At 45.3% G+C, this 25,166-nt stretch overlaps 2 protein-coding genes across 4 annotated transcripts in view; both read left to right on the top strand.

Moving 5' to 3' along the window:
• Positions 1-25,166, top strand: part of LOC124001333 (deubiquitinase DESI2-like) — a 1,147,470-nt gene that overhangs the window by 161,484 nt on the left and 960,820 nt on the right. The gene's annotated exons all lie outside the window — the stretch shown is intronic.
• LOC124001322 (alpha-actinin-1) overlaps positions 1-25,166 on the top strand; it is a 115,121-nt gene that overhangs the window by 40,753 nt on the left and 49,202 nt on the right. For all 3 annotated transcript variants that reach the window (XM_046308027.1, XM_046308025.1, XM_046308026.1), the window contains exons 2-5: positions 3,041-3,155; positions 5,530-5,649; positions 21,376-21,462; positions 22,491-22,578. In XM_046308027.1, coding sequence (XP_046163983.1) covers positions 3,041-3,155; positions 5,530-5,649; positions 21,376-21,462; positions 22,491-22,578 — 410 coding nt within the window. The remainder of the gene's footprint in view (positions 1-3,040; positions 3,156-5,529; positions 5,650-21,375; positions 21,463-22,490; positions 22,579-25,166) is intronic.

The raw sequence follows: 25,166 nt of genomic DNA, 5'->3' as shown, positions 1-25,166 counted from the left end.
TGGGGGTCTCTCTGCTCTGCTGGTTTCATAAAGACTGGGGTCTCTCTGCTCTGCTGGTTTCATAAAGACTGGGGTCTCTCTGCTGGTTTCATAAAGACTGGGGTCTCTCTGGTCTCTCTGTTCTGCTGGTTTCATAAAGACTGGGGTCTCTGCTGGTTTCATAAAGATGGGGGTCTCTCTGCTCTGCTGGTTTCATATACCAATTTGTAAGTCGCTCTGGATAAGAGCGTCTGCTAAATGACTTAAATGTAAATGTAAATAAAGACTGGGGTCTCTCTGCTCTGCTGGTTTCATAAAGACTGGGGTCTCTCTGGTCTCTCTGTTCTGCTGGTTTCATAAAGACTGGGGTCTCTCTGCTGGTTTCATAAAGATGGGGGTCTCTCTGTTCTGCTGGTTTCATAAAGACTGGGGTCTCTCTGCTCTGCTGGTTTCATAAAGACTGGGGTCTCTCTGCTCTGCTGGTTTCATAAAGACTGGGGTCTCTGCTGGTTTCATAAAGACTGGGGTCTCTCTGGTCTCTCTGTTCTGCTGGTTTCATAAAGACTGGGGTCTCTCTGGTCTCTCTGTTCTGCTGGTTTCATAAAGGCTGGGGTATCTCTGCTCTGCTGGTTTCATAAAGACTGGGGTCTCTCTGCTGGTTTCATAAAGACTGGGGTATCTCTGCTCTGCTGGTTTCATAAAGACTGGGGTCTCTCTGGTCTCTCTGCTCTGCTGGTTTCATAAAGACTGGGGTCTCTCTGTTCTGCTGGTTTCATAAAGACTGGGGTCTCTCTGTTCTGCTGGTTTCATAAAGACTGGGGTCTCTCTGCTCTGCTGGTTTCATAAAGACTGGGGTCTCTCTGCTGGTTTCATAAAGGCTGGGGTATCTCTGCTCTGCTGGTTTCATAAAGACTGGGGTCTCTCTGCTGGTTTCATAAAGACTGGGGTATCTCTGCTCTGCTGGTTTCATAAAGACTGGGGTCTCTCTGGTCTCTCTGTTCTGCTGGTTTCATAAAGACTGGGTTCTCTCTGCTCTGCTCCAGTTCTGCAGATTGACCTTGTATGTGTTTATGCCTGCCAGCCGTTGGGCCCTGTGTGTAATTAACCATGGTTCTCATAAAGAGTTGGCTCTCAGCGGGGTGCACAGTGTTATGGCGGGGCTAGTACTCATGCCAGCTCCCGTTTGGTCGTTCGTGTGGTCGTTCGTGTGTTGAGCTGTTGGCTGTTGTAGGCAGGGAGGGAGGAAGAGAGGGAGGCAGAAAGGGAGGCAGAGAGAGAGAGGGCAGGGGAAGGAGGGAGGGAGAGAGGGAGGAAGGGAGGGAGGCAGAGAGAGAGGGCAGGGGAAGGAGGGAGGGAACGTGGGATGCAAGGGCAGATGAAGGGAGTTAAGGAGGGAGGGAGGGAGGGAGGGAGGGAGAGGGAAGGAGGGATAGAAGGATTAAGAGGGAGAAGGAAAGAGAGGGGGAAGGAGGGAGGGAAGGTGGGAGAGAGGGAGGGAGAGTGGGAGAGGGATAGAAGGATGAAGAGGGAGAGAGGGGGAGGAGGGAGAGTGGGAGAGGGATGGAAAGAGAGGGGGAGGGGAGGGAGGCAGGGAGAGAGAGAGGGGGAAGGAGGAAGAGAGGGAGAGGGATGGAAAGAGAGGGGGAGAAGGAGGGAGGGAGGCAGGGAGAGAGAGAGGGGGAAGGAGGGAGGGAAGGTGGGAGAGAGGGAGGGAGAGTGGGAGAGGAATGGAAAGAGAGGGAGGGAGGCAGGGAGAGAGAGAGGGGGAAGGAGGGAGAGAGGGAGGGAGAGTGGGAGAGGAATGGAAAGAGAGGGGGGGAAGGAGGGAGGCAGGGAGAGAGAGAGGGGGAAGGTGGGAGGGAAAGTGGGATGCAAGGGCAGATGGAGGGAGGAAGTGAGGGAGGGCCCAGCCCAGATGTTTCCCATCAACAGGTAGTTATCTTACTAACATGCCAGCCATGCCTGGGACGTTTATGGAGCTGCTGCTGCAGCTCAGCTACAACACAGACAGGCTCACTGTTCTGTTCTACTCTACTCTACTCTACTCTACTCTACTCTACTCTACTCTACTCTACTCTACTCTACTCTACTCTGTTCTACTCTACTCTACTCTACTCTACTCTACTCTACTCTACTCTACTCTACTCTACTCTACTCTACTCTACTCTACTCTACTCTACTCTACTCTGTTCTACTCTACTCTGTTCTACTCTACTCTGTTCTACTCTACTCTACTCTGTTCTACTCTACTCTACTCTACTCTACTCTACTCTACTCTACTCTACTCTACTCTACTCTGTTCTACTCTACTCTACTCTGTTCTACTCTACTCTACTCTGTTCTACTCTACTCTGTTCTACTCTACTCTGCTCTACTCTGTCTACTCTGCTCTACTCTGCTCTACTCTACTCTGCTCTACTCTACTCTACTCTACTCTGTTCTACTCTACTCTGTTCTACTCTACTCTGCTCTACTCTGTTCTACTCTACTCTGTAATACTCTGTTCTACTCTACTCTGTAATACTCTGTTCTACTCTACTCTGTTCTACTCTACTCTACTCTGTTCTACTCTACTCTACTCTGCTCTACTCTGTTCTACTCTACTCTGTTCTACTCTACTCTGTTCTACTCTACTCTGCTCTACTCTACTCTACTCTACTCTGCTCTGCTCTGCTCTACTCTACTCTACTCTACTCTACTCTACTCTACTCTACTCTACTCTACTCTACTCTGTTCTCTACTCTACTCTGTTCTACTCTACTCTGTTCTCTACTTTACAATGTTCTACTCTACTCTGTTCTACTCTACTCTACTATGTTCTGCTCTACTCTGTTCTACTCTACTCTGTTTTGCTCTACTGTGTTCTACTCTACTATATTCTACTCTACTCTACTCTGTTCTACTCTACTCTGTTCTACTAATTTCTCCTCTCCTCCCCAGACGCTCACAGACTCCCACCATCCCATTAGGGTTAGCTAACTAACACCATGGTAACTAACACCATGGTAACTAACACCATGGTAACTAACACCATGGTAACTAACTCATGTCTCCTCCCCAGACGTTCACGGCCTGGTGCAACTCCCACCTGAGGAAAGCAGGAACGCAGATCGAGAACATCGAGGAGGACTTCAGGGACGGACTGAAACTCATGCTGCTGTTGGAGGTCATATCAGGTGAGGAGGAGAGGCCTGGTGCCCACATGATGTATCTAATGGTGCCCACATGATGTATCTAATGGTGCCCACATGATATATCTAATGGTGCCCACATGATATATCTAATGGTGCCCTCATGATATATCTAATGGTGCCCTCATGATATATCTAATGGTGCCCACATGATATATCTAATGGTGCCCACATGATGTATCTCTCATAGCAGAGAACAGAGATATTCACTGCAGAGCCCAGTCCATGTATTTCAATGACGGTGAACATATGGGTATGCGCTGGAAAAACTAAACTTCACAGAACCTTTCCCGATTTCAAACTTTTGTCAGACTTGGCATTGATGCCAGGATGTGTGTATATAACACTGTAGCCTACAGCATACCCACAGGAACATAGCAACAGGAACATAGCAACAGGAACATAGCAACAGGAACATAGCAACAGGAACATAGCAACAGGAACATAACAACAGGAACATAGCAACAGGAACATAGCAACAGGAACATAGCAACAGGAACATAGCAACAGGAACATAGCAACAGGAACATAGCAACAGGAACATAACAACAGGAACATAGCAACAGGAACATAGCAACAGGAACATAGGAACAGGAACATAGCAACAGGAACATAACAACAGGAACATAGCAACAGGAACATAGCAACAGGAACATAACAACAGGAACATAGCAACAGGAACATAACAACAGGAACATAGCAACAGGAACATAGCAACAGGAACATAGCAACAGGAACATAACAACAGGAACATAACAACAGGAACATAGCAACAGGAACATAGCAACAGGAACATAGCAACAGGAACATAGCAACAGGAATAACAGGAACAACAGGAACATAGCAACAGGAACATAACAACAGGAACATAGCAACAGGAACATAACAACAGGAACATAGCAACAGGAACATAACAACAGGAACTTAACAACAGGAACTTAACAACAGGAACATAGCAACAGGAACATAACAACAGGAACATAGCAACAGGAACATAACAACAGGAACATAGCAACAGGAACATAGCAACAGGAACATAGCAACAGGAACATAGCAACAGGAACATAACAACAGGAACATAACAACAGGAACAACAGGAACATAACAACAGGAACAACAGGAACATAACAACAGGAACATAGCAACAGGAACATAGCAACAGGAACATAGCAACAGGAACATAACAACAGGAACATAACAACAGGAACATAGCAACAGGAACATAGCAACAGGAACATAACAACAGGAACATAACAAGAGGAACATAGCAACAGGAACATAGCAACAGGAACAGAGCAACAGGAACATAGCAACAGGAATATAACAACAGGAACCTAACAACAGGAACATAGCAACAGGAACAACAGGAACATAACAACAGGACCATAACAACAGGAACATAGCAACAGGAACATAACAACAGGAACAACAGGAACATAACAACATAACAACAGGAACATAGCAACACGAACATAGCAACAGGAACACAACAACAGGAACATAGCAACAGGAACATAACAACAGGAACATAACAACAGGAACATAGCAACAGGAACATAACAACAGGAACAACAGGAACATAACAACAGGAACATAACAACAGGAACATAACAACAGGAACATAACAACAGGAACAACAGGAACATAACAACAGGAACATAGCAACAGGAACATAGCAACAGGAACATAACAACAGGAACAACAGGAACATAGCAACAGGAACATAGCAACAGGAACATAACAACAGAAACAACAGGAACATAGCAACAGGAACATAACAACAGGACAACAGGAACATAGCAACAGGAACATAACAACAGGAACATAACAACAGGAACATAACAACAGGAACATAGCAACAGGAACATAACAACAGGAACATAGCAACAGGAACATAGCAACAGGAACATAACAACAGGAACAACAGGAACAACAGGAACATAAAAACAGGAACATAGCAACAGGAACATAGCAACAGGAACATAACAACAGGAACATAACAACAGGAACATAACAACAGGAACATAGCAACAGGAACATAGCAACAGGAACATAACAACAGGAAATGTCTCTATCCTCACTGCCTCAGGATGTCTTTTTCACCATTTCAGAGTGTTATTTCGACATCTTAGTGTGGAAGCATCATATTTTTAACTACAGTGGGCCTTTAAATATTGAATACACTACAAGTTAGCATTTCCTGCTGTGATCATCTTGCAACAACAGGATGATCAAATTATGATACTGCACCTGTAGATATTTTATAGAAAGGTAAATTATACAGGTTTAACATCTCACTCCACAGTCTCATAAGTCTGACCCTTAACCCCTTGACCCCTTCTGTCTGTTTCCTGTCCAGGAGAGCGCTTGGCCAAACCAGAGAGAGGGAAGATGAGAGTTCACAAGATCTCCAACGTCAACAAAGCTCTCCACTACATCACCAGTAAAGGAGTCAAGCTGGTGTCCATCGGAGCTGAGGGTGAGTTCAACAATATCCTGGTCACTATTGATACTGACTGGACTATAGTACACTAGACTATAGTACACTAGACTATAGTACACTAGACTATAGTACACTAGACTGTAGTACACTAGACTGTAGGTACACTAGACTGTAGTACACTAGACTGTAGTACACTAGACTGTAGTACACTAGACTGTAGTACACTAGACTATAGTACACTAGACTGTAGTAAACTAGACTGTAGTAAACTAGACTGTAGTACACTAGACTGTAGTACACTAGACTATAGTACACTAGACTGTAGTACACTAGACTGTAGTACACTAGACTGTAGTAAACTAGACTGTAGTAAACTAGACTGTAGTAAACTAGACTGTAGTAAACTAGACTGTAGTCCACTAGACTGTAGTCCACTAGACTGTAGTACACTAGACTGTAGTACACTAGACTGTAGTACACTAGACTGTAGTGCACTAGACTGTAGTGCACTAGACTGTAGTGCACTAGACTGTAGTAAACTAGACTGTATTACACTCGACTGTAGTAAACTAGACTGTAGTAAACTAGACTGTAGTAAACTAGACTGTAGTACACTAGACTGTAGTACACTAGACTGTAGTACACTAGACTGTAGTAAACTAGACTGTAGTACACTAGACTGTAGTAAACTAGACTGTAGTACACTAGACTGTAGGTACACTAGACTGTAGTACACTAGACTGTAGTAAACTAGACTGTAGTAAACTAGACTGTAGTCCACTACATCACCAGTAAAGGAGTCAAGCTCGTGTCAATTTGAGCTGAGGGTTGAAAACCTTAGTCTGTAAATAAATAAATGGACAAAGTGACTGACACACTTCTGCATTAATTTAGATAGAGTGAAGAACCTGGTCACATGATACTGGACTGTCTATATACACAGTAATCTAATGTAGCAATGAAAGAAATCCCTGAAATTAGACCCCCCCCCCACCCTACATACTGGTTTTCACGAGAAAGAGGCACTGTTCAAACAATCTAGTAAATGTGGAGGAGGAGCTAAGATGGATAAGATAGCGCCGGAGGAGATGGCTGCCATTTTAACGGGCTCCTAACCAATCGTGTTATTCTGTATGTTTTTTTCCGGTGTTTGTAACCATTTTTGTACGTAATGTTTCCGCCACCGTCTCTTACGACCGAGTTTCTGGACATCAGAACAGCGGTTACTCATCTCGGACTGGACAAAGATGTTTTCTTTAACGAATTGGAGGTTGAAAGATTAACGGCTCCTCCCGGACCAGGCCCAAAATCCCTGTCCTGAAGAGGAGACGCCCGATACCTTTACCTTACCATCCGTCCTACTGGCGAATGTGCAATCACTGGAGAATAAACTGGATGAGCTTGGTTCGAGACTATCCTTTCAACGGGACATTAAAAACTGTAATATCTTATGTTTCACCGAGTGATGGCTGGGGGGGCAGATCCGGGTGCCTTTGTGAGAATTAGTTGGCGGTGTAGATAATTTTCCTTTACCATCCGTCCTACTGGCGAATGTGCAATCGTTCGAGACTATCTTTCCAACGGGACATTAAAAACTGTGTTATCTTATGTACACCACCTTTACTCCACACACAGAGACGCATACAAAGCTCTCACTCACCCTCCATTTGGCAAATCTAACCATAATTCTATCCTCCTAATTCCTGTTTACAAGCAAAAACTCAAGCAGGAAGCACCAGTGTCTTGCTCAATACAGAAGTGGTCTGATGACGCGGATGCTAAACTACAGGACCGATTTGCTAGCACAGACTGGAATATGTTCCGGGATTCATCCGATGGCTTTGAGGAGTACACCACATCAGTAACCCCAAAGTGACCGTTTGTACATATCCCAACTAGAAGCCATGGATTACAGGCAACATTCACACTGAGCTAAAGGTTAGAGCTGCCGCTCTCAAGGAACGGAACACTAATCTGGGAGTTTATAAGAAATCTCACTATGCCCTCAGACGAACCATCAAACAGGCAAAGCGTCAACACAGGACTAAGATTGATTCCTACTACACCTGCTCTGACGTTCGTCGGATGTGGCAGGGCCTGCAAACTATTACAGCCCAGTGACACGAGCCTACCAGACAAGGTAAATACCTTCTATGCTCACTTCACAGCAAGCAACCCTGAACCATGAATGAGAACACCAGCTGTTCCGGATGACTGTGTGATCACGTTCTCTGTAGCCGACGTGAGTAAGACCAGGTCAACATTCACAAGGCCGCAGGGCAAGATGGATTATCCGGACGCGTACTCCAAGCATGTGCTGACAAACTGGCAACTGTCTACACTTTCATTTTCAACCTCTCCCTGACCGAGTCTGCAATACCTACATGTTTCAAGCAGACCTCCATTGTCCCTGTGCCCAAGAACGCCAAAGTAACTCGCCTAAATGACTACCGCCCCACAGAACTCACGTCTGTAGCCATGAAGTGCTTTGAAAGGCTGGTCATGGCTCACATCAACACCATTATCCCAGAAACCCTAGACCCACTCCAATTTGCATACCGCCCAAACAGATCCACAGATGATGCAATCTCCATTGCACTCCACACTGCCCATTCCCACCTGGACAAAAGGAACACCTACGTGAGAATGCTGTTCATTTGACTACAGCTCAGCGTTCAACACCATAGTGCCATAAACGCTCATCACTAAGCTTAAGATCCTGGGGACTAAAGGATCCTAAGCGGCTCTGCAACTTGATCCTGGACTTCCTGACGGCCCCCTCCAGGTAGCAACACATCCACCACACAGATTCTCAACATGGGGCCCCTCAGGGGTTTTACGCTTAGTCCTTTCCTTCACCCACGACTACAGCACCATCATTAAGTTTGCCGACAACACAGTGGTGATAGGTCTGATCACCGACAATGATGAGAACAGCCTACAGGGATGAGGTCAGAGACCTGGCAGTGTGGTGCCAGGACAACAAACTCTCCCTCAACGTGAGCAAAACAAAAGAGCTGATCGGTGGAGATGATCGGTGGACAGTCATGTAGAGGGCACGACAACACCTATTCCCCCTCAGGAGACTGAAAAGATTTAGCATGGGTCCTCAGATCCTCAATCCTCAAGTTCTACAGCTGCACCATCGAGAGCATGGTTGTTGTTGCATCACAACAGCGCCCAAGCCTTTAGTTAATCAGTTAATCGAATTAGATTTTGGTGTTTTATTGGGATCCCCATTAGCTGTTGCAAAAGCAGCAGCTACTCTTCCTGGGGTCCACACAGAACACAGAACACAGAACACAAAACATGAAACACAATACAGAACATCGTTAGACAAGAACAGCTCAAGGACAGAACTATATACATTTTTAAAAAGGCACATGTAGCCCACATATCAATACATACACACAAACTATCTAGGTCCAATAGGGGAGAGGCGTTGTGACGTGAGGTGTTGCTTTCTCTGCCCTCATATCAATACATACACACAAACTATCACGTAGGCTACACATCAATACACATCAATACATATCAATACACATCAATACACATCAATACACATCAATACATATCAATACACATCAATACATATCAATACACATCAATACACATCAATACATATCAATACACATCAATACACATCAATACATATCAATACACATCAATACATATCAATACACAAAAATACACATCAATACATATCAATACACATCAATACACATCAATACACATCAATACACATCAATACATATCAATACACATCAATACATATCAATACACATCAATACACATCAATACACATCAATACACATCAATACACATCAATACACATCAATACACATCAATACACATCAATACACATCAAAACACATCAATACATATCAATACACATCAATACACATCAATACACATCAATACACATCAATACACATCAATACATACACACAAACTATCTAGGTCCAACAGGGGAGAGGCGTTGTGCCGTGAGGTGTTGCTTTCTGGTGTTGTTTTCTGAAACCAGGTTTGCTGTTAATTTGAGCAATATGAGATGGAAGGAAATTCCTATATAGATAATACTGTACGCTTTCTTGAATTTGAGTTTATTTTTAATTTTTACAGGGACAGTGCACATTAATCAACGTTTCAGTAAAAGTGCCGGTTTTAGCCAGCCGGCTAATTTTCAACCGCAGTCCCTGGGCAGGTTATTAAAAACAATTACAATATAGACAATAGCAACATAGAACAAGCAAGACATAGCATACAGACAGAGCAACATAGTACAAGCAAGACGTAGCATACAGACAGAGCAACATAGAACAAAAAGCAGCAAGACAAAATTAATAAAAGCAACAAAGTGTTTCCACACCTCACAAGCTACAGACAACAGACAACATGGAAAGCGGCAACACACAGCTAGGGACCATGTTCACAAATCTGATTGACCTTTAGCCATGTCTTCAAGCATCTTGAATTTGTTCTGTATTTGGGGACTATGAAAAGACCCCCTGTGGCATGTCTGGTGGGGTAAGTGTGTGTGCCAGGTCTGTGTGTAAGTTCACTATGCAAACAATTCGGGACTTAACTCATTAAAGTTTCTCATAAAAAGAAGGGATGCAGTCAGTCTCTCCTCAACTCTTAGCCAAGAGAGACTGGCAGCATAGTATTTATATCAGTCCTCTGATTATAATTAAGAGCAAAAAGACTCTCAGACCATGAGAAACAAGATTATCTTGTCTGATGAAACTCTTTGGCCTGAATGCCAAACGTCACGTCTGGAGAAAACCTGGCACCATCCCCACGGTGAAGCATGGTGGTGACAGCATCATGCTGTGGGGAAACCTGGCACCATCCCTACGGTGAAGCATGGTGGTGACAGCATCATGCTGTGTGGAAACCTGGCACCATCCCCACGGTGAAGCATGGTGGTGACAGCATCATGCTGTGGGGAAACCTGGCACCATCCCCACGGTGAAGCATCCCTCATGCTGTAGGGATGTTTCCAGTGGCAGGGAGACTAGTCAGGATCGAGGCAAAGATGAATGTTGCAAAGTACAAAGAGATCCTTGATGAAAATCTGCTCCAGAGCGCTCAGGACCTCAGACTAGAGGCAACGGTTCACCTTCCAACAGGACACCTAAGGACAAGATAAAGCAGGATTGGCTTTGGTACAAGCCTCTGAATGTCCTTGAGTTTCCCGGACTTGAACCCGATTGATCGGACATCTCTGGAGAGAAACCTGAAAATAGCTGTGCCGCAACGCTCCCCCTCCAACCTGACAGAGCTTGAGAATATCTGCAGAGAAGAATGGGGAGAAACTCCCGAAATACAGGTGTGTCAAGCTTGTAGCGTCATACCCAAGAAAACTCTAGACTGTAATCGCTGCCAAAGGTGCTTCAACAAAGTACTGAGTAAGACGGGTTTGAATACTTATGTAAATGAAAAAGGATCAACTATCAAACTATTGCTTTGTCATTATGGGGTATTGTGATGTCATTATGGGGTATTGTGATGTCATTATGGGGTATTGTGATGTCATTATGGGGTATTGTGATGTCATTATGGGGTATTATGATGTCATTATGGGGTATTGTGATGTCATTATGGGGTATTGTGATGTCATTATGGGGTATTGTGATGTCATTATGGGGTATTGTGATGTCATTATGGGGTATTGTGATGTCATTATGGGGTATTGTGTGTAGATTGATGAGGGAAAAAAAACAATTTAATCAATTTTAGAATAAAGCTGTAATCTAATAAAATTTGGAAAAAGTTAAAGGGGTTTGAATACTTTCCGAAGGCATTTTATTCCCTTTAGCTGAAAACCCAAAACAACCTCTCCTCTCAGACACTGTCAGCAACCAGGCCCTCTGGACTTTACTGTGTGTGTGTGTTTGTGTGTCTGTGTCCGTGGCGATCACACTTGTAGCTTCACACATGACCGCATCCCTCAAAAGCATTGTTGGGTCGCTCCCCCTCTATTACCCCCCCCCCCCATCTCCTCTCAGAAGCATTGTTGGGTCGTTCCCCCTCTAGTACCCCCCCATCTCCTCTCAGAAGCATTGTTGGGTCGCTCCCCTCTATTACCCCCCCATCTCCTCTCAGAAGCATTGTTGGGTCGCTCCCCTCTATTACCCCCCCCCATCTCCTCTCAGAGGCATTGTTGGGTCGCTCCCCCTCTATTACCCCCCATCTCCTCTCAGAAGCATTGTTGGGTCGCTCCCCCTCTATTACCCCCATCTCCTCTCAGAGGCATTGTTGGGTCGCTCCCCTCTATTACCCCCATCTCCTCTCAGAAGCATTGTTGGGTCGCTCCCCCTCTATTACCCCCCCATCTCCTCTCAGAAGCATTGTTGGGTCGCTCCCCTCTATTACCCCCATCTCCTCTCAGAAGCATTGTTGGGTCGCTCCCCTCTATTACCCCCCATCTCCTCTCAGAAGCATTGTTGGGTCGCTCCCCTCTATTACCCCCCCATCTCCTCTCAGAGGCATTGTTGGGTCACTCCCCTCTATTACCCCCCCATCTCCTCTCAGAAGCATTGTTGGGTCGCTCCCCCTCTATTACCCCCCATCTCCTCTCAGAAGCATTGTTGGGTCGTTCCCCCTCTATTACCCCCCATCTCCTCTCAGAAGCATTGTTGGGTCGTTCCCCTCTATTACCTCCCCCATCTCCTCTCAGAAGCATTGTTGGGTCGTTCCCCCTCTATTACCCCCCCCCCCCATCTCCTCTCAGAAGCATTGTTGGGTCGTTCCCCTCTAGTACCCCCCCATCTCCTCTCAGAAGCATTGTTGGGTCGCTCCCCTCTATTACCCCCCATCTCCTCTCAGAAGCATTGTTGGGTCGCTCCCCCTCTATTACCCCCCCCCCCATCTCCTCTCAGAAGCATTGTTGGGTCGCTCCCCCTCTATTACCCCCCCCCATCTCCTCTCAGAAGCATTGTTGGGTCGCTCCCCCTCTATTACCCCCCCATCTCCTCTCAGAAGCATTGTTGGGTCGTTCCCCCTCTATTACCTCCCCCATCTCCTCTCAGAAGCATTGTTGGGTCGCTCCCCCTCTATTACCCCCCCCATCTCCTCTCAGAGGCATTGTTGGGTCGCTCCCCTCTATTACCCCCCATCTCCTCTCAGAAGCATTGTTGGGTCGCTCCCCCTCTATTACCCCCCCCCCCCATCTCCTCTCAGAAGCATTGTTGGGTCGTTCCCCCTCTATTACCCCCCCCCCCCCATCTCCTCTCAGAAGCATTGTTGGGTCGTTCCCCCTCTATTACCTCCCCCATCTCCTCTCAGAAGCATTGTTGGGTCGTTCCCCTCTATTACCCCCCCATCTCCTCTCAGAAGCATTGTTGGGTCGCTCCCCTCTATTACCCCAACCCCCATCTCCTCTCAGAAGCATTGTTGGGTCGCTCCCCATCTATTACCCCCCCCCATCTCCTCTCAGAAGCATTGTTGGGTCGCTCCCCTCTATTACCCCCCCCCCCATCTCCTCTCAGAAGCATTGTTGGGTCGCTCCCCCTCTATTACCCCCCCCCCCCCCCCCCATCTCCTCTCAGAGGCATTGTTGGGTCGCTCCCCCTCTATTACCCCCCCATCTCCTCTCAGAAGCATTGTTGGGTCGCTCCCCTCTATTACCCCCCCATCTCCTCTCAGAAGCATTGTTGGGTCGTTCCCCCTCTATTACCCCCCCCATCTCCTCTCAGAAGCATTGTTGGGTCGCTCCCCCTCTATTACCCCCCATCTCCTCTCAGAAGCATTGTTGGGTCGCTCCCCATCTATTACCCCCCCCCATCTCCTCTCAGAAGCATTGTTGGGTCGCTCCCCTCTATACCCCCCCCCCCCCCATCTCCTCTCAGAAGCATTGTTGGGTCGCTCCCCTCTATTACCCCCCCATCTCCTCTCAGAAGCATTGTTGGGTCGCTCCCCCTCTATTACCCCCGCATCTCCTCTCAGAAGCTGAGCTAAAGAGGTTCATTGATTACAGCCTGAGGGTCAATTAATGGATCTGACCCATCTGCCCCACCCCCCTACTCCCTGGGGTCCCCTGTCTCTCTCTGTCTGCTTGTCAGTTTTTCCGGCTGTCTGGCTGTCTGTCTCTCTCTGTCTGTCTCTATTTCTCTCTTTCTGTCTTTAATTCTTCGTGTTGTTGTTTGTTTAGTGTTTTCCAATTTTCCCAGAAGTGGTTAGATTCTATGGATTCTATATATTCTTCAATTACATTGAGCTGATTTCTGACATGCTGTTCCTTCTTTTTCCGTAGTGTATTTCTGTATTGTTTTAGTGATTCACCATTGTGAAGGCGTAGACTCAGGTTTTCTGGGTCTCTCTGTTTTTGGTTGGACAGGTTTCTCAATTTCTTTCTTAGGTTTTTGCATTTCTGTGTATATCAATGATGTTGCTCTTGCTGCGGGCGATTCCCTGATCCACCTCCACGCAGACGACACCATTCTGTACACTTTCGGCCCGTCATTGGACACTGTGCTATCTAACCTCCAATCGAGCTTCAATGCCATACAACACTCCTTCCGTGGCCTCCAACTGCTCTTAAACGCTAGTAAAACCAAATGCATGCTTTTCAACCGATCGCTGCCTGCACCCGCCCGCCCGACTAGCATCACCACCCTGGATGGTTCCGACCTTGAATATGTGGACATCTATAAGTACCTAGGTGTCTGGCTAGACTGCAAACTCTCCTTCCAGACTCACATCAAACATCTCCAATCGAAAATCAAATCAAGAGGCGGCTTTCTATTCCGCAACAAAGCCTCCTTCACTCACGCTGCCAAGCTTACCCTAGTAAAACTGACTATCCTACCGATCCTCGACTTCGGCGATGTCATCTACAAAATTGCTTCCAACACTCTTCTCAGCAAACTGGATGCAGTTTATCACAGTGCCATCCGTTTTGTCACTAAAGCACCTTATACTACCCACCACTGCGACTTGTATGCTCTGTGTTGTCTGTTCACACTGCTATGCTTTATCTTGGCTAGGTCGCAGTTGCAAATGAGAACCTGTTCTCAACTAGCCTACCTGGTTAAATAAAGGTGTTCTCAACTAGCCTACCTGGTTAAATAAAGGTGTTCTCAACTAGCCTACCTGGTTAAATAAAGGTGTTCTCAACTAGCCTACCTGGTTAAATAAAGGTGTTCTCAACTAGCCTACCTGGTTAAATAAAGGTGTTCTCAACTAGCCTACCTGGTTAAATAAAGGTGTTCTCAACTAGCCTACCTGGTTAAATAAAGGTGTTCTCAACTAGCCTACCTGGTTAAATAAAGGTGTTCTCAACTAGCCTACCTGGTTAAATAAAGGTGTTCTCAACTAGCCTACCTGGTTAAATAAAGGTGTTCTCAACTAGCCTACCTGGTTAAATAAAGGTGTTCTCAACTAGCCTACCTGGTTAAATAAAGGTGTTCTCAACTAGTCTACCTGGTTAAATAAAGGTGTTCTCAACTGGCCTACCTGGTTAAATAAAGGTGTTCTCAACTAGCCTACCTGGTTAAATAAAGGTGATCTCAACTAGCCTACCTGGTTAAATAAAGGTGTTCTCAACTAGCCTACCTGGTTAAATAAAGGTGTTCTCAACTAGCCTACCTGGTTAAATAAAGGTGTTCTCAACTAGCCTACCTGGTTAAATAAAGGTGTTCTCAACTAGCCTACCTGGTTAAATAAAGGTGTTCTCAACTGGCCTACCTGGTTAAATAAAGGTGTTCTCAACTAGCCTACCTGGTTAAATAAAGGTGTTCTCAACTAGCCTACCTGGTTAAATAAAGGTGTTCTCAACTAGCCTACCTGGTTAAATAAAGGTGTTCTCAACTAGCCTACCTGGTTAAATAAAGGTGTTCTCAACTAGCCTACCTGGTTAAATAAAGGTGTTCTCAACTAGCCTACCTGGTTAAATAAAGGTGTTCTCAACTAGCCTACCTGGTTAAATAAAGGTGTTCTCAACTAGCCTACCTGGTTAAATAAAGGTGTTCTCAACTAGCCTACCTGGTTAAATAAAGGTGTTCTCAACTAGTCTACCTGGTTAAATAAAGGTGTTCTCAACTGGCCTACCTGGTTAAATAAAGGTGTTCTCAACTAGCCTACCTGGTTAAATAAAGGTGATCTCAACTAGCCTACCTGGTTAAATAAAGGTGTTCTCAACTAGCCTACCTGGTTAAATAAAGGTGTTCTCAACTAGCCTACCTGGTTAAATAAAGGTGTTCTCAACTAGCCTACCTGGTTAAATAAAGGTGTTCTCAACTAGCCTACCTGGTTAAATAAAGGTGTTCTCAACTGGCCTACCTGGTTAAATAAAGGTGTTCTCAACTGGCCTACCTGGTTAAATAAAGGTGTTCTCAACTGGCCTACCTGGTTAAATAAAGGTGTTCTCAACTAGCCTACCTGGTTAAATAAAGGTGTTCTCAACTGGCCTACCTGGTTAAATAAAGGTGTTCTCAACTGGCCTACCTGGTTAAATAAAGGTGTTCTCAACTGGCCTACCTGGTTAAATAAAGGTGTTCTCAACTGGCCTACCTGGTTAAATAAAGGTGTTCTCAACTGGCCTACCTGGTTAAATAAAGGTGTTCTCAACTGGCCTACCTGGTTAAATAAAGGTGTTCTCAACTGGCCTACCTGGTTAAATAAAGGTGTTCTCAACTGGCCTACCTGGTTAAATAAAGGTGTTCTCAACTGGCCTACCTGGTTAAATAAAGGTGTTCTCAACTGGCCTACCTGGTTAAATAAAGGTGTTCTCAACTGGCCTACCTGGTTAAATAAAGGTGTTCTCAACTAGCCTACCTGGTTAAATAAAGGTGTTCTCAACTAGCCTACCTGGTTAAATAAAGGTGTTCTCAACTAGCCTACCTGGTTAAATAAAGGTGTTCTCAACTAGCCTACCTGGTTAAATAAAGGTGTTCTCAACTAGCCTACCTGGTTAAATAAAGGTGTTCTCAACTAGCCTACCTGGTTAAATAAAGGTGTTCTCAACTAGCCTACCTGGTTAAATAAAGGTGTTCTCAACTAGCCTACCTGGTTAAATAAAGGTGTTCTCAACTAGCCTACCTGGTTAAATAAAGGTGTTCTCAACTAGCCTACCTGGTTAAATAAAGGTGTTCTCAACTAGCCTACCTGGTTAAATAAAGGTGTTCTCAACTAGCCTACCTGGTTAAATAAAGGTGTTCTCAACTAGCCTACCTGGTTAAATAAAGGTGTTCTCAACTAGCCTACCTGGTTAAATAAAGGTGTTCTCAACTAGCCTACCTGGTTAAATAAAGGTGTTCTCAACTAGCCTACCTGGTTAAATAAAGGTGTTCTCAACTAGCCTACCTGGTTAAATAAAGGTGTTCTCAACTAGCCTACCTGGTTAAATAAAGGTGTTCTCAACTAGCCTACCTGGTTAAATAAAGGTGTTCTCAACTAGCCTACCTGGTTAAATAAAGGTGAAATAAATGTTTTCTTTCTTAAGTTGTCTGCGTGACATTTTTAGATTTCATAGGGAAGCTGAAAGGTCTAATATTTTTATTCTATTAATGTTTATTGACATCATTCGAGTCAATTGGAGGTGTACCTGTGGATGTATTTCAAGGTCTACCTTCAAACTCAGTGCCTCTTTGTTTGACATCACGGGACAATCTAAAGAAATCAGCCAAATCATTGTAGACCTTCACAAGTCTGGTTCATCCTTGGAAGCAATTTCCAAACCCCTGAAGGTACCACGTTCATCTGTACAAACAATAGTATTCAAGTATAAACACCATGGACCACGCAGCTGTCATACCGCTCAGGAAGGAGACGTGTTCTGTCTCCTAGAGATGAACTTACTTTGGTGCGAAAAGTGCAAATCAATCCCAGAACAACAGCAAAGGACCTTGTGAAGATGCTGGAGGAAACAGGTACAAACGTATCTATATAGTATCTATATCCACAGGAAAATGAGTCCTATATATATAACCTGAAAGGCCGCTCAGCAAGGAAGAAGCCACTGCTCCAAAACCGCCATAAAAAAGCCAGACTACAGTTTGCAACTGCACATGGGGACAAAGCTCGTACCTTTTGGAGAAATGTCCTCTGGTCTGATGAAACAAAAATAGAACTGTTTGGCCATAATGACCATTGTTATGTTTGGAGGAAAAAAAGAGGGAGGCTTACAAGCCGAAGAACACCATCCCAACCGTGAAGCACGGGGGTGGCAGCATCATGTTGTGGGGGTTCTTTGCTGCAGGAGGGACTGGTGTACTTCACAAAATAGATGGCATCATGAGGATGGAAAATTACATGGATATATTGAAGCAACATCTCAAGACATCAGCCCGGAAGTTGAAGCTTGGTCGCAATTGGGTCTTCCAAATGGACAAAGACCCCAAGCATACTTCCAAAGTTGTGGCAAAATGGCTTCAGGACAACAAAGTCAATGTTTTGGAGTGGCCATCACAAAGCCCTGACCTCAATCCTATAGAAAATTTGTGGGCAGAACTGAAAAAGCGTGTGCGAGCAAGGAGGCCTACAAACCTGACTCAGTTACACCAGCTCTGTCAGGAGGAATGGGCCAAAATTCACCCAACTTATTGTGGGAAGCTTGTGGAAGGCTACCTGAAACGTTTGACCCAAGATAAACAATTTAAAGGCAATGCTACCGAATACTAATTGAGTGTATGTAAACTTCTGACCCACTGGGAATGTGATGAAATTAATAAAAGCCGAAATAAATCATTCTCTCTACTATTATTTTGACATTTCACATTCTTAGAATCAAGTGGTGATCCTAACTGACATAAGACAGGGAAATGTACTAGGATTAAATGTCAGGAATTGTGAAACTGAGTTTAAATGTATTTGGCTAAGGTGTATGTAAACTTCCGACTTAAACTGTACATACCCAGCGTGCGACAGAGGTGCAGGAGTCGTGACCCGTTTTTTGTTGGTTATGTTGTCATAGTTGTATATAGGGGGCCATATGGAGGAAGGAATGCTGTCACCTCCAGGTAGGTGTTTGTCCCCCTGTGTGCTGAGGGTGTCAGGTTCTTGTCCAGTTCTGGCGTTTAGCTTTCCACAGACTAGTACATGTCCCTGGGCCTGGAAATGATTGATTTCCCCTCCAGGATGGAGAAGCTGTCTTCGTTCAAGAATGGGGATTCTAGTGGGGGGATATAGGTAGCATACATGAGGACATGTTTCTCTGTTGAGATAATTTCCTTATTCATTTCTAGCCAGATGTAAAATGTTCCTGTTTTGATTAATTTAATGGAGTGAGTTATGTCTGCTCTATACCAAATTAGCATACCGCCTGAGTCCCTTCCCTGCTTCACACCTGGTAGTGTGGTGGATGGGACTACCAGCTCTCTGTAACCTAGAGGACAACCAGTGGGTCCATCTCCTCTATACCACCCACTTGGTAGTGTGGTGGATGGGACTACCAGCTCTCTGTAACCTAGAGGACCAGTGGGTCCGTCTCCTCTATACCACCCACCTGGTAGTGTGGTGGATGGGACTACCAGCTCTCTGTAACCTAGAGGACAACCAGTGGGTCCATCTCCTCTATACCACCCACCTGGTAGTGTGGTGGATGGGACTACCAGCTCTCTGTAACCTAGAGGACAACCAGTGGGTCCATCTCCTCTATACCACCCACCTGGTAGTGTGGTGGATGGGACTACCAGCTCTCTGTAACCTAGAGGACAACCAGTGGGTCCATCTCCTCTATACCACCCACCTGGTAGTGTGGTGGATGGGACTACCAGCTCTCTGTAACCTAGAGGGCAACCAGTGGGTCCGTCTCCTCTATACCAGGTTTCTTGTAGGATGACAATGTCTGTATTTCTGATTTCCTTGATGATGTCTTGGTTCCTGCTCTCCCCTCCCCTATCCCTATGTTTTTCTCCATCTCTCTCCTCATCTTTCTCTCTGTTTCTCTGTCTCTGTCTCTGTCTCTGTCTCTGTCTCTGTCTCTGTCTCTGTCTCTGTCTCTGTCTCTCTCTCTCTCTCTCTCTCTCTCTCTCTCTCTCTCTCTCTCTCTCTCTCTCTCTCTCTCTCTCTCTCTCTCTCTCTCTCTCTCTCTCTGCCTCTGTCTCTCTCTCGGCCTCTCCTTCTCTCTCTCTGTTTCGCTGTCTCTCTCTCTCTCTCTCTCTCTCTCTCTCTCTCTCTCTCTCTCTCTCTCTCTCTCTCTCTCTCTCTCTCTCTCTCTCTCGCTGTCTCTCTCTCTGCCTCTCCTTCTCTCTCTCTCCCTCCCCCTCCCCCTATCTCTCTCTATCTCTTTCTCTCTCTCTCCCTCTCTTCTTCTCCCGGGGTTAATCTACAGCGAAGCCAAAATAAAAAAGCCTAAACCAGACTTGCATTCCAGACAGATTAGCCAATTGGAATCCCCTCTTGGACCCTTGCTGCCCTGGGACTGGGGAGGGAGCGGGGGCCAGGACAGGGGGCTGGATACAGTTAGCCTTGTTAGAAGGCAGTTTGACTGGACGAGGGGTGGGGGCAGTAGTTCAAGCTGTGGAAACTAATAACAGAGGCTACAGCTCATGGAAGGCGGCAGGGCAGGCAGAGGGCCATGTGAGGTGGTGGGGGTAAGGGGTTAGTGACAGGAGACAGGGTGGTTTCGTCCAAAATGCCACCCTATTCCCTATTGAGTGCACTGCATTTGACCAGAGACCCTTGCACACTTTATAGATGCTTTACCCATTACATTTTTGGGAGCATGTATAGAATATGTCTATGGGTCCTAGGGAACAGGGTCCTAGGGAACAGGGTTCTAGGGAACAGGGTTCTAGGGAGCAGGGTCCTAGGGAACAAGGTCCTAGGGAACAGGGTCCTAGGGAACAGGGTTCTAGGGAGCAGGGTCCTAGGGAACAAGGTCCTAGGGAACAGGGTCCTAGGGAACAAGATTCTAGGGAACAGGGTCCTAGGGAACAGGGTCCTAGGGAGCAGGGTCCTAGGGAGCAGGGTCCTAGGGAACAGCGTCCTAGGGAGCAGGGTGCTGGATCCTGGGGAACAGGGTCCTAGGGAACAGGGTTCTAGGGAGCAGGGTCCTAGGGAACAAGGTCCTAGGGAACAGGGTCCTAGGGAACAGGGTCCTAGGGAACAGGGTTCTAGGGAGCAGGGTCCTAGGGAACAAGGTCCTAGGGAACAGGGTCCTAGGGAACAGGGTCCTAGGGAGCAGGGTCCTAGGTAGCAGGGTCCTAGAGAACAGGGTCCTGGTGAACAGGGTCCTGGGGAGCAGGGTCCTAGGGAACAGGGTCTTAGGGAGCAGGGTCCTAGGGAACAGGGTCTTAGGGAGCAGGGTCCTAGGTAGCAGGGTCCTAGGGAACAGGGTCTTAGGGAGCAGGGTCCTAGGGAACAGGGTCCTAGGGAACAGGGTCCTAGGAACAGTGCCTTGTTCAGGGGCAGAACGACAGATTTGTCAGCTTGGGGATTCAATCTAGCAACCTTTCGTTTACTCGTCCAACGCTCTAACCACTAGGCTACCTGCCACCCCAGTTCAGTTCAGTGACTGTCTAACAGATACACTGTGTATCCTAGCTGTGTTTTCTGATATTAGGAGGTAGAAACATATGATTCATTTGGGGGAGGAGAGGAGCGGCAGGGTGACCTAGAGAGAGTAGGAGGAGAGGGTTCACATCATCAACAACAACATCGGACAGCAATGACTCAAAAGAGTCTGCTAGTTTGATGCTGCCTGATCACCACAGACAAACTATTGACGGATTGGATCCAGAACTTCTGTAAATGAACTCAGGCCAGTAAACTGTAAATATAAACCCACACCAACATGGTCTCTCTCCTCTCCTGCAGAGATCGTCGACGGCAACGCTAAAATGACCCTGGGAATGATCTGGACCATAATCCTTCGCTTCGCCATCCAGGACATCTCTGTGGAAGGTACCAGGATGTCGATGTCTTTCTCGGGTCGGCTGAAGGGACTCTGTCGATGGCAACTAAATACAGACATTCTTCCTACTAGTGTTTCGATCTAATTAAACAAATCTTCCTTTATAATGGAGACCTGACATGTTTGAGATGTTTCAGAGATGTTTCAGAGATGTTTCAGAGATGTTTCAGAGATGTTTCAGAGATGTTTCAGAGATGTTTCAGATGTTTCAGAGATGTTTCAGAGATGTTTCAGAGATGTTTCAGAGATGTTTCAGATGTTTCAGAGATGTTTCAGAGATGTTTCAGAGATGTTTCAGAGATGTTTCAGATGTTTCAGAGATGTTTCAGAGATGTTTCAGAGATGTTTCAGATGTTTCAGATGTTTCAGAGATGTTTCAGGGATGTTTCAGAGATGTTTCAGAGATGTTTCAGGGATGTTTCAGAGATGTTTCAGAGATGTTTCAGAGATGTTTCAGAGATGTTTGAGATGTTTCAGGGATGTTTGAGATGTTTCAGAGATGTTTCAGAGATGTTTGAGATGTTTCAGGGATGTTTGAGGTGTTTCAGAGATGTTTGAGATGTTTCAGAGAAGTTTCAGATGTTTCAGAGGTGACACATGACTACCACTCTGATTTGAAAACTCCCCACAGCCACCATGTGATTCATTCAGACTGGTTAAATGTAATTACTTCAAACGGGTTAAATAGAAACATTAAATATGAGTCTTAAATGGCGCCCCTATGCCCTATGTAGTGCACTACTTTAGACAAGGGCCCCTTGGGAATAGTGTGCCATTTAAGACAACAAGCACATGTTTTTATTCACCGTTTATTTAACTAGGCATGTCAGTTAAAAGAACAAATTCTTATTTTACAATGACGGCCTAACCCGGACGAAGCCGTGCCAATTGTGCGCCGCACTATGGGACTCCCCAACACGGCTGGTTGTGATACAGCCCGGGAATCAAACCAGGGTCTGTAGTGGCGCCGAACCCGAACTAACTAACTTCTTGTTGATTTGTTTTTATCCACCCACAGAAACATCAGCTAAAGAGGGTCTTCTTCTGTGGTGCCAGAGGAAGACTGCTCCTTACAAGAACGTCAACATTCAGAACTTTCACATTAGGTAATATAAGGGACCTGGGTCCCATTTTACATTTACTTTGTAGTAGACGCTCTTACCGAGAGCAACTGACAAGAGCTATTAGGGTGAAGTGCCTTTGCTCAAGGGCGCATCGACAGACCTAGTCGGTTTGGGGATTCTAACCAGCGAACTTTCCGGGTTACTGGCCCAACGCTCTTAACTACTAGGCTACCTGCAGCCCCTATGGAAAGGGAGAGGGGGATACCAGTCATATGGCATTCTATTCCCTATAGTACACCCTATAGTACATTATATGGTACACCACCCTATAGTACACTATATATTACACCACCCTATAGTACACCCTATAGTACACTATATAGTACACCACCCTATAGTACACCCTATAGTACATTATATAGTACACCACCCTATAGTACACTATATATTACACCACCCTATAGTACACCCTATAGTACATTATATAGTACACCACCCTATAGTACACTATATATTACACCACCCTATAGTACACCCTATAGTACATTATATAGTACACCACCCTATAGTACACCACCCTATAGTACACCCCCCTATAGTACACCACCCTATAGTACACCATCCTATAGTACACCACCCTATAGTACACTATATAGTACACCACCCTATAGTACACCACCCTATAGTACACCACCCTATAGTACACTATATAGTACACCACCCTATAGTACACTATATAGTACACCACCCTATAGTACACTATATAGTACACCACCCTATAGTACACCACCCTATAGTACATCAGCATATAGTACACCACCCTATAGTACACCACCCTATAGTACACCAGCATATAGTACACCACCCTATAGTACACCACCCTATAGCACACTATATAGTACACCACCCGATAGTATACCACCCTATAGTACACCACCCTATAGTACACCACCCTATAGTACACCACCCTATAGTGCATCCCCCTATAGTACATCCCCCTATAGTACACCACCCTATAGTACACCACCATATAGTACACCACCCTATAGTACACTATATAGTACACCACCCTATAGTACACTATATAGTACACCACCCTATAGTACACCACCCGATAGTACACCATCCTATAGTACACCACCCTATAGTACACTATATAGTACACCACCCGATAGTACACCATCCTATAGTACACTATATAGTACACCACCCTATAGTACACCATCCTATAGTACACCATCCTATAGTACACCACCCTATAGTACACCCTATAGTACACCACCCTATAGTACACTATATAGTACACCACCCAATAGTACACCACCCTATAGTACACCACCCTATAGTACACCACTATATAGTACACCACCCTATAGTACACCACCCTATAGTACACCCTATAATACACCCTATAGTACACCCCCTATAGTACACCACCCTATAGTACACCACCCTATAGTACACCATATAGTACACTATATAGTACACCACCCTATAGTACACCCCCCTATAGTACACCACCCTATAGGACACCATATAGTACACTATATAGTACACCACCCTATAGTACACCCTATAGTACACCACCCTATAGTACACCATATAGTACACTATATAGTACACTATATAGTACACCCTATAGTACACCGCCCTATAGTACACCCTATAGTACACCACCCTATAGTACACCCTATAGTACACCACCCTATAGTACACTATAGTACACCACCCTATACTACACCACCCTATAATACACCATTCTTTAGTACACTATATAGTACACCACCCTATAGTACACCCTATAATACACCCTATAGTACACCCCCCTATAGTACATCCTCCTATAGTACACCACCCTATAGTACACCACCCTATAGTACACCATATAGTACACTATATAGTACACCACCCTATAGTACACTATATAGTACACCACCCTATACTACACCACCCTATAGTACACCATCCTATAGTACACTATATAGTACATCACCCAATAGTACACCCTATAATACACCCTATAGTACACCACCCTATAGTACACCCCCCTATAGTACACCACCCTATAGTACACCATATAGTACACTATATAGTACACCACCCTATAGTACACCACCCTATAGTACACCCTATAGTACACCACCCTATAGTACACTATATAGTACACTATATAGTACACCACCCTATAGTACACCCTATAGTACACCACCCTATAGTACACCCTATAGTACACCACCCTATAGTACACCCTATAGTACACCACCCTATAGTACACCACCCTATAGTACACCCTATAGTACACCCTATAGTACACCACCCTATAGTACACCCTATAGTACACCACCCTATAGTACACCCTATAGTACACCACCCTATAGTACACCACCCTATAGTACACACTATATAGTACACCACCCTATAGTACACCACCCCTACCCTATAGTACACCACACCTATAGTACACATATAGTACACCCTATAGTACACCACCCTATAGTACACCCTATAGTACACCACCCTATAGTACACCCTATAGTACACCACCCTATAGTACACCCTATAGTACACCACCCTATAGTACACCACCCTATAGTACACCCTATAGTACACCCTATAGTACACCACCCTAT

This window comes from Oncorhynchus gorbuscha, linkage group LG17, assembly GCF_021184085.1.
Source record: "Oncorhynchus gorbuscha isolate QuinsamMale2020 ecotype Even-year linkage group LG17, OgorEven_v1.0, whole genome shotgun sequence".
In the NCBI taxonomy this organism is placed as follows: Eukaryota; Metazoa; Chordata; class Actinopteri; order Salmoniformes; family Salmonidae; genus Oncorhynchus; species Oncorhynchus gorbuscha.
Note: the sequence above shows the minus strand (reverse complement) of the source record. Positions and strands in the feature narration are given on the sequence as shown.